Raw genomic sequence first — 11,058 nt, forward strand, 5'->3', positions numbered from 1 at the left:
CTAAGTTTACCATATAACAATACAGGGAGAAAAAAATATCTATATATATTTATATATATATATACAAAAATGCAAATTAAAAGACTACAATGTTTTTAAAAACATTCAGAATGTTTTTGTTTTTTTACTGTAAAACGTGCGCGGAGTGTTGCTACATCGACTATCTTATAGCCTGACTCACAACGGAGTGTTACTACATTGACTGAGGGTTTGGTTAAGGTTAGCATCAAGTTAAGGCGTAGGGTTAGGGTTACCGCAAGGTTTAAATATGGTTGTATTACTGTAATTAATCGTTTTTGTAAATAGATAAAAATTAAAATGAAATATAATATATAATAAACAAATAAAAATATTGAAAATAAATATAAAAAATATATTTTTATATTAAAATAATAAATTTAAACATGTATAAATAAAAATAGAAATAAAAATTAAAAAAAATATCTAAATATGATGAAAATAGTATAAAAAATTAAAAATACAACAGGAACAAAAAAAACATGTCCCCGTAAACGCCGACTAGGAGTGTATATATATATATATATATATATATATATATATATATATATATATATTCATATATATCACTTTCTGACCATTCTAGACCCTCCCTCATATTGGCTTTAGCCAATCAGAAACCATTGTTTGTCTACAAAGTTTTTTAGTTTTAAGTGAGAAAGTTCTTTAAAAATGACTTCGCCAATAAGAATTTGTATTCCTATTGATATAGTTTTGAATTTAATATTTATTTGTTTTTATAATATAATTATAAGTTTATATGATTATAGTTTCACATTATAATGTATATATTATATACTTATATAATTATAATTTCATTATAATGTAACATGATTGTTATGCAAATAATTCCCTCTGGACAATAATTTTTAACAATCGTTCAGAATAACGATAAACGATTGCAAAATAAGTAATTCCCTTAGGAGAATTACACGAAAATAATTACTAAGAGACTAATTTCGCAGTAGGAATTCTCCTTTAAAAGCCGAAGCGCTAAACTTAATAGAGGTTAAAATAACGGCACAAGAAGACAACACGCAGTTAATATAATAGTTGTAACAATTTAATATATAGATATAGAAATAAATATCAAACAAATATTAAAGCAATTCTCTTTCTTATAATAAATAAGAAAGAAAAAACATTACATGTAAATATGTATATATGTTTATTTATGTATATATATATATATATACACACACACACACACATATATATATTTATATATATATATATTTAAACAACTTTAAAAAAGTATTCTACACAATAGAGTGCTCAATGTTCTTAAAAGAACAGAGCAATTATATATTAGTAGAAAATCACTTAACAAAAATTTTTTTCATTTAATGAAACACAGTGTTAAATAGAAAAAATTTTTATTAAGTGATTTTCTACTAATATATATATATATATATATATATATATATATATATATATATATATATATATATATATATATATATTTATACATATATATATATATACATATGTATATATATATATATATATATATATATATATATATATATATATATATATATATATATATATCTATATCTATATATGTATATATAATATATGTATATATAAGTTATATATATAAGTTATATATATATAACTTTATTTTGTTTTTGGACTTACGCTATGTTGATTCTCATCCACACATTTAGTTTTTAAATAATATACTCTTTATAGTTTGATAAATTTATTAAATATGCTCTAACTTTGTATTTTTGTCACAACTTATAACTAATAAAATTATTGGTAAAATTAAAAAGGTAAAATCATTAGATATAAAGAAGTGCAAAACTGCAATTAAAAATGGATCACTAAGTAAATTCTTAAAATTTTATAAAGAAGACATTAGCAGTAATGATAAACTAAGTTCTGATAACTTTTCTGATTCTGATTTTGAGCCAGGCGAATGGATAAAAAGAAAAAATAAACCAAGCAGTACAAAAATTCGAGCCAACCTTTCTAAAGATATTTATTCCGGAAATGTTGCTTTAATGGCAACTGTTAATAACATCTCTCCTATGGTTCTGCAGAGAATTACAATGGCAGTTGTTCAAGCTGCAAGAGTAGACATGAACGCCATCAAATCAAGTCTCTCATTAGGGCATATTGCTAAAGAAGATATTAAAAGAAAAGTATGTTTATCTACATTCCCATGTATAATTAGCAGACTTTAATAACTAGCTTGTAATTATCTATCGAAATCAGGAATTGTTAAAATAAAAAAACCAGGTGCAGTTCATCATGCAAGATTTCTTAGCTCAGCTCTTTACTATACAAAGTTACATTTGCTATCTAAACAACTAGATTTTTTGATAAAAGAGGAAGACATAAAAGCTCAAGTAGAACAAATTGTTGAGTTATTTGTTGATTTTATGCTCCATGGTACTTGCAAAGCCACAATCCTATTAAAACCCCATACCTTGATATTACAGCTCTACATCAAATGACTCTGTATAAAGATGTTTGCCAAGTAAAGGAAGCTGTAGATAAAGTCATTGACTCAATATTAAAACACTCTTGGTACTTAGACTCAACTTTGATACCTCTTTCGTATCTAGATTATAAAGTTCCTAATAAAGATTAAACACTAATCAGTGGAGATCAAAGAGATAATCAACCTAGATAGCACAATGGCAGTAATCCAACAAATTTGGTGGTGTTAGTTAATGAGTTTTCCTACTTTATTTTTGCAATAAATGGGTTTACAGAAGAGAGAATATGCGATTGGTTGTGACTTCCACCATCTTTCTTGCACACAATCATATTACAACCAGTTTTTAGCCTATGCAAAAACCTTAATTATAGTAAATTATCATGCAGAAAGAAATGTAGGCATTATGCAGGAGTTTATTCATAGATACATTAGTGAAGAAGAAAAACAAATGGTAACCATAGACAAAGTTCGTTATGCCATGAAAAAACCTGAAAAAAGCTGCAGTAAGATGGGAATGGGAAAAAAAAGGAATATGGAAATAAGTTTAAATAACATTAATAATTTCAAGAAATTCAAAAGTGATTAGAAAACTTTTTTTTTCTTTTGTAGGCTTTTTTGTAAGGTAAATAGAAAACCTAGTTTTTATCATAATTGGCGTAAGTAACTTTAATAAGTAAAAGTAATACTTAATACGTAAGTAACAATTTTAATAAGTAAAAAAATGAGAAGGGGCCCAGGGGTAGATAAGGGTGAGGGAAGAGGTAAGGCAAGAGGTAAGGCAAATACATTACTAATTGAAGTAACAAGCAATTTACAATATTATCAACCAAAAAATATTTTTATTACACATGGCCATTGACACCAGGGGGTTGGGGAGGGGCATGCCCCCCCCCCCCTCTTTTTTTTTTTTATATATTAAATTGAAAAATGGCCATAAAATTTAAAATACAAGATACGTATTTTTGTTTTGAAAATTCTCTCATTCTGAATCACCCTAATATATATATATATACACACGCATATATATATAAAAACGATACTCTTTTTCCTTGGCCTACTTCATGCCATGATGAGACAGCCTGCCACTTGCAATCAAAGTTACTCATTTAGAGAGAGATCTTAAAGTTCTCATCTCAGATAATCTTAAACTTAATGCTCAAGTTTCAGCAGCTATGGTGAACGCTAACCACTCCTTAGAGAGGCTGAAAAAACTTTTAACAGTCTTTGTTTTTCATTGTGGAAAGAACTGTAAACCACATGTGTTCGTCCTCAACTAGAGTACGCTATCCAAGCGTGGTCACTGTACCAACCGGCAGAAAGAAGCGCTAGAAAAAGTTCAAAACCATGCTACAAAAACTATTTCTGATATTAGGAATTGCACTGCCGAGCAGCGAAGAGTCATTTTATTCTGATGATTTAATTCTGATGTTCAAGTTCATGCGTGAATTCGATAAAATAAATTTTTAAAACGTACCATTCAATTGTCCTTTGTTGTAAAAGTATACTTTGTGTGGTCATATACAAAGATTTGCACAGCAAAAAGTACTCAATTGCATGCCAATAGAGAAATTTTTCACGAACCATGTTGTGTTGCAGTGGAATAGCCTGCTGTAAATAGTAATTGATGCGAACTTCCGTAAACATGTTCAAAAGTCGACAAAATAAACATTTAAATCAGTTAACAGAGAATTTTTAAATGATAACTGGAAATAAATTCTCTTCTCATATGTTTCCAGTATTCTTTTATGTTCTTAAAGTATGGTACTTGTGTCGCAGATGTGCACAAGTATCTTAAGACTGTTAGTATAGAGGTGCCTGATGAGCACATCTTTGTTAGTAATTTAAACATAGTGAAAATTTATTACAGATTGTTGTAAATATTTTAAATTATTAAACACTTAAATAAACTAAACTAAACTATAAAAAACCGTCAGTATTTTAATGGCACTAACTATATTTCTACTTTTTTAAAACTGTGTTGTGCTTTAAAAATACATGACACATACAGAACTAAATAAACACATGATGTTTACTCGTAACACTATTACTTTTCAAAGTTTGTATTTGTTGGCCTTTTGTAAAAACAAATAAATATTTATGTAAGTACATAATCTACATTGTATTATTTAAATGTTTATACCAGGGGTCGCATTATAACATTGATGTTGTAATGCGGCTTTTCAGCTCCATGCACAAATACTATTATAATATTAAAAGCAAGATATCAGTATCTCTTTAAAAACTGAAATTTTTTTATAAATTATAAACTTTAACTCTTTGTCTTAAAAGGTTGCTAACCCCTTGTTTATACAAATTATCAAATGTATTATTTTGCTGAACTAGACTCTATTAAAATTAGTTTGCTTTCAATGTGAAATTGAATTAAGTCTAAAGTTAAAGTAATGAGGATTGGCACATTTATGTTTTGTGACTCTGCACTGTACATAAATTATGATAAAAATATTATGATAAATATTTAACATTATCTATGACTAGGTCTGTTAATGGGTATGCTGGTTACTACCGTTATCCCAAATTACCCAAATGCTAACGTTACCCATGCAAAAACAATATATATATATATGTGTTTCATAACATACAGATTAATTATATATATATTTTTTTAAGTTTGCAATTATAAATCGTAATAAAACAACTTAAAAATTTAAACTTGTTTTGTAAAAGAAGTTCTCGAAGATGTTATCAAAATTTCAATAAATACGATTTCTTTATCATCGTAAAAATTTCGGAAAATGTTGAGAAATACTCTCCTCTATCAAAGTTTTAATGTTTCACTTTGTTCTTTTAAATTCCATAACTATAACAACAAATTTTAGAAAACACTTTGACATCTCTAACTATCCAACAATTAGTCTTCACTCTTTTATTAGTTTCTTTATATAAAGTTTTTGAGATTATTAGATTATTTTTTTCTAACTGCAGCATTAAACTTATTCTTCAAGGCCTACACTCCTCTTCATTTCAAGTAACTTTAGGGGTACAAGGTTGTATATTTGCTCCTGTATTATTTTTTATCTACAATAACGATCTTCATGGAAGTATTGCATTCTTATCTACAATAACAATTTTCATGAAAACTTTACATCTTAAGTGGCTCTATTTGCTAATGACTCAACTTTATACTTTTGTCTTGACAAAAAATCTTTTTGATTGCTTAGAACAAGCAGCCGATTTTAATCTGGTCTCTTTGGTATAAGCTTAATTCTTGCAGTGGCTCGTAAATTTTAAGTCTGGACTTGAAGTAAAAGTAAAAAAAATAATACAATTATGTTGGCATTCATATATGACGAATAATGACCTTCTCACTCTCAGACAAAGTCTAAAAGCACATTGTAAATGTAATTAGACCTGTTTTATCTGCAAAGCTTGAGCCACTCTCCTATTGTCATAAGATTGCATTTCTTTTTTCTACAAATGCTATCATGGTCAATACACAAACAAACTATCATCTCTATTATGATAAAACCAAAACTCATTCTTGCTTGGCTTCTTACTCAACAAGTTGCATCCTTTTACTGTATCTGTCCCTTCATGCTATAAAAATTTTTATTAATCCAGTTTTTTTCCTTGCACATCAAAAAAACTTTGTAACTCTTATCCATCTTTATGTTTTCCTTTTTTATACAACCTACAACTTTTCATGCCTTCAGTTAACCGTTTCCAAGCTTTTTAACCCTATCTTCTATTTTGAAGTAACTCAACTTAATAGTGGTTTCTTGCAACCTTGTTGAAAGTAAATAAAAGTTTAAAAATATATAAATATATGCCAGTATTTAATAAATAGTAAAAGAAAGAATAAAATTATAATATAATAAATATTGTAAATTTTTTTCTAGTTCCGCTATCAACCCTTAACCTTAAGCTTAGCCTTAATCTTATAATTTTGCCAGGGCCAGTTTGCAAAAAGTTTCATTTTTAGCCGGTTCTCATCTAATCTCATTTTAACCAATAATTAAATGACATAATTACTTGTTTTTAATTGTTACTTTTTTTGTTGTTTTTTAAAATAATATAGATGATGAACCCTGACCCTTACAAAGGACCATGGGGAAGTGAAAACTGTAGAGATTCTCCTGTTAAGGTTAGAATATTTTGAATATTTTATGATGGAAATTATTGTATGAAATTAAAAAAGAAAATAAAGTTATTAAAATATTTTTTAATGAAGTTACAATTTTTGTTTTATAATTATTTTAAACATTATAGAGTGGATTGCCATGTGATTGTTTACCAGGTACAATATTTATATCTCACTTGTTCATACTACATTATGTTTATTTAGTACAATATTTATGTATTTTTAATTTTTTCTTCAATATGGCTTAACTAGGTGTTAGGTTTAGTAGTCTTACCATTTATAAAAAATAATTCAAATCAAAAGGATTTTCTGGTGGCCTAATCGTCAAAGTAAAAAAATCAAAAGTCAGAAAAAAAGATTTTAGGTTTTGCGTTAGCTTTGAATGAAGCAAAAATGTGTAAATTTTTTTTTTTTTTTTGTAAGAGTTATAAAATAAATTTAATTTTGAAATCTCAGCACAGTGGTGTGAAATTCTAAAATAACAGTGTTAAGTTTCATAATAGAGGTATGGTATCTCAAAGTAGTCTAAAACCCCAAGTATAATATTATTATACTTCAAGATAGTGTTACAAAACAATAAAAATATATTTGATATGTAATTTATTATTTTTTTTGTATATTTATGCTTTTGTGTTAACAGGTAAATGTGTTGCAGCAGATGCTTATGCCAAGCAGTTGCAAGATGTTCTAGATTTCAGTGTTCCTAATAAAATTGCTGGATTTTTTGCCGAGCCTATTCAAGTGATTTTTTTTTTAAATGCTTTTTATTATTTTTTTTATTGTTTTTAATATTGCTGAAAATTCTAACTATTATATATTCTACCTATATTATATATTATTCCTATATCTCTATATTTTAAGTTCTCTTTTGTACACTAAATGATATATTATGCAGGGTGTTGGAGGAACAGTGCAATATCCAAAAAACTACATGAAAATGGCTTATGAGAAGATTAGAGAGCATGGAGGACTTTGTCTTTCAGATGAGGTTTTTTAATTATGGCGTATTGTGTTGGAATATATTATAATTATTTTTTTCTTGCAATAGTTGTAAATATAAGTGAAAATTCTTTTGTTCATACATGCAGTGCTGACAGATATCCAAGGGGCGCTAAATGAAAAGATGGTACATAAAATAAAATAAAAAAGATCCTTTATATATAATACAGAGAAATTTTGATAAATAAGGGCGCCAATCAGGGTTGCTGTCCCAGGCGGCGTGACGGCTCTCGGCGGCCCTGCATACATCGATGAGTTTTTAAATTATATATGTACGTGTCAGTGAAGCTAGTGTGTTAGTATGTGATGCATAATGAGATTTTAAAGGCCTTTTGCATTAAAGATGAGATGTTGAGGTACTACTCTGAATGAACCGCATATTAAATGATTATTAACTTTTTTTTATATCAGTTTTTGCTAAAAATTTGACAACTTAAGCTTGCACCCTAATTATTAAAAAAATGTATAAATTTTAAGGATAATATGATAAGGCTATGAGTTTAATATGGGTTTAAAGATAAAATATACATACACAAACAAGCGCTGCTAAAAAATAAGATAAATATTAAATAAAAAAGAATGAGAATGGAAGTGGAAAAAAAAAAGGACAAAATATATCAATGACTTTTCTTTATCCAAATATAGATAAAGAATAATCCTCATGAATAAGTTAAAAGTTATAAAAAAAAATCATCATCAATAAGCAATTTTCATACGCTCTAATCAAAAAATTATTTTTCATACGTTCTATTAAAAATTCTATGGTTTTATAATAAATTGTCAAACTTGACATGTTGAAAGGATTACATATTGACATTTTAATTGGTTTATTTAGGTTCAAACTGGGTTTGGTCGTCTTGGTAGTCATTATTGGGGCTTTGAATCAATGGGTGTTATGCCTGATATGGGTAAACCTTTTTTTTGATGAAATATGTCATTTTTATGTTTTCAAATATTTAATTTTATTTATGCACATATTCTGTCTTTGTATATTCAGAAATCGGCATAAAGGTTTGAGGTGAAATTTTATTATTAACAATAATGAGACTAAAATTCATTTCTTCTATAGTAACATGTGCTAAAAGTATAGCAAATGGCTTTCCAATGGCTGCTTTAATAACAACACCCAAGATTGCAGAAACAATGAAGTCTGCAGTTACTTTCAATACATTTGGTGGGAATCCAATGGCTTGTTCCGCTGCATCTGCAGTTCTAGATGTATGCTATATATTTGCTATAGTTACTTTAAAAATAGGTTTAATGATTTATTATTAATATGTTTTTTTTCGACCAATCAAATCTTATTTACTTTTTAAAGATTATTGATGAAGAGGGTCTCATGCAAAATTCAGACGTTGTAGGAACATTTTTCTTAAACCAGCTTGATACCTTACGTAAGGAGTTTGATATAGTGGGCGATGTTAGAGGCAAAGGGTTGATGATTGGAGTTGAGATGGTCACAGATAAGGTATTTGTTATAGTAGTTTTTTCTTACAATTCGCATTGAGTCAATGATAAAACTGAAAATGATAAAATGAAATGTTTATTAAATAATAATACAAAATAAATAATTTTTAAAGTTTAAATATTTTTTTATTATGTTTTACTTTTTCATACTTTTTAACCAATAATACTTTTTAATAATTTTTATCTAGTTATTTAAATTTGATTTATTGTAAAAATGTATCGTTTCTGATTTGTTTTTATCGTTATTTCCACTTGTATAATATGTTAGAAAAACATTTTTGTTTATATATACCTTTGTACAATATTTTAGGCTAGCCGCAAACCGCTTCCTCCAACACTAATGTTAGATATATGGGAGCGAACAAAAGATTATGGAGTTCTGTTTGGTAAAGGCGGAAGATTTGGCAATGTACTTTATTATTAATTAAATATTTTACTAAAAAAAAAAAAAATTAAGTCTTTCATAATTTCATCTCTATTTTTTTTTAGGTTTTTCGCGTAAAGCCTCCAATGTGTATTACTAAAGAAGACGCAATCTTTGCCACTGCAGTTCTTCGACAGTCTATCAAAGATCATCTTCAAAATGCCTAAATGTTTTTTGCTTTATTATAGCTTTATATTAAAGATATTTTATTCTTTTTTTTTTTTTCAAATTCGAAAAACTTACTACATTACCTCTTGAATTTTTTTATTATTGAGAGTTATTAAAAATTTTGTAAACTTAAAAATTTTTATATAATATAGCCTTATTTTATATAATTTATATAATAGATGAAAAAAATATATATTATTGATTTAAATTTTTTGTAATGAAACGATCAGGGCTGGTTGAGTTGTTCAAGCAATCCGACAGTAAATAAAAAGCGCCCCTATCTTAGTGAGATTTAATATACTGTGTAACACAATTTTTGTTCCTGGCTTCTAAGTGTTATATTTCAAATGTCAATGTCTAAAGTATGTAAAAAATCGACTTCATTAAGTACAAACTTTGTTTACACGACAACAGCCCGAAGAAAACTCGTTTTTTCGTGAAAATATAACGGTTTTTTTCATTTTCCTCAGTATGATCAGGTAAAAATAAAAATTGCACAAAAAATAGACAAGCACAATCTAAACATTTCGGAACCACTCAACATGGTTCAGAAATGTTTAGATTTTCTAGATTTACGATTATACTGTAAATCACTCTCTTGAAGTAGCCCTCAAATATAGTCTCCCATCATGCTTTCGTTATACTGTCCTTGAAGTCCGGTAGAATTTCACCAAAAAAGGGGTCAACCTAGAAAAAATTATTATAAAGACATGTTATATATCGTTGGAAAGCTTATTATTTCCTCTTTAAAATGGGTAATTGGTATTTTTTTTTATTTTGGGGAAAAAAAGTTATGACGTCACAAAGATTAGGAGTAAAATACGAAATTTTAAACGTTGCTGATAAATACAATAAGTTGCGTTGTAACTATAATAACACTTATATTTAAATAATATAAAAGTGTTGAGTATATATATATATATTTTTTGTTACTAGAAACATGGCTTTCGGAGCCGCGGGGGCCACAGCCCCCCAAAGGACCTTTTTTGAATTTTGCAAGAGGAATTTTTTTGATTTTTTGTTTGTTTTTGTCAAATATTTTTGTTAAACTTTGTTTCTGTAAAATGGGTAAAGGGAATAAAAATTCCTTGTTCTACATTTCGAATTTTAAAGTTATTAGAATGTAATATTCTTTTTGTATTCGAAATGTAATCGAATTTTTTTGGCAATATTTATCAAAAACTTTTTAATAAATTATTTATCTTAGTGTTTATAATTATGTAATGATTTGCTATTTTCAGATTTTAATATAAATTATCTGATCTTGTAAGTGATAATAAAACTAGTTCTGAAACTGAAAAATTATGGACTTAAAAAATGAATCCTCTGTATGTGCATTGTGTGGTAAAATGAAATTAGAAGGAGATTCGTTGAGCCAAGTGGGGGCAAGATTTGGAAGGAATGTTGATAACCAAGGAGCTCTTGGAAAAT

General features: G+C 27.3%; 1 protein-coding gene across 1 annotated transcript in view; it reads left to right on the top strand.

Moving 5' to 3' along the window:
• LOC136072106 (alanine--glyoxylate aminotransferase 2, mitochondrial-like) overlaps positions 1–9,835 on the top strand; it is a 37,111-nt gene extending 27,276 nt beyond the window's left edge. Inside the window, exons 8-16 of the mRNA XM_065820421.1 lie at positions 6,507–6,572; positions 6,698–6,725; positions 7,210–7,310; positions 7,465–7,557; positions 8,404–8,476; positions 8,638–8,786; positions 8,887–9,036; positions 9,346–9,444; positions 9,525–9,835. Of these exons, the coding sequence (XP_065676493.1) occupies positions 6,507–6,572; positions 6,698–6,725; positions 7,210–7,310; positions 7,465–7,557; positions 8,404–8,476; positions 8,638–8,786; positions 8,887–9,036; positions 9,346–9,444; positions 9,525–9,626 (861 nt within the window). The 3' untranslated portion in view covers positions 9,627–9,835. The remainder of the gene's footprint in view (positions 1–6,506; positions 6,573–6,697; positions 6,726–7,209; positions 7,311–7,464; positions 7,558–8,403; positions 8,477–8,637; positions 8,787–8,886; positions 9,037–9,345; positions 9,445–9,524) is intronic.
• The last annotated feature ends 1,223 nt before the right edge of the window (positions 9,836–11,058 follow it).

The sequence above is a fragment of the Hydra vulgaris genome, chromosome 15 (assembly GCF_038396675.1).
Source record: "Hydra vulgaris chromosome 15, alternate assembly HydraT2T_AEP".
NCBI lineage: Eukaryota > Metazoa > Cnidaria > Hydrozoa > Anthoathecata > Hydridae > Hydra > Hydra vulgaris.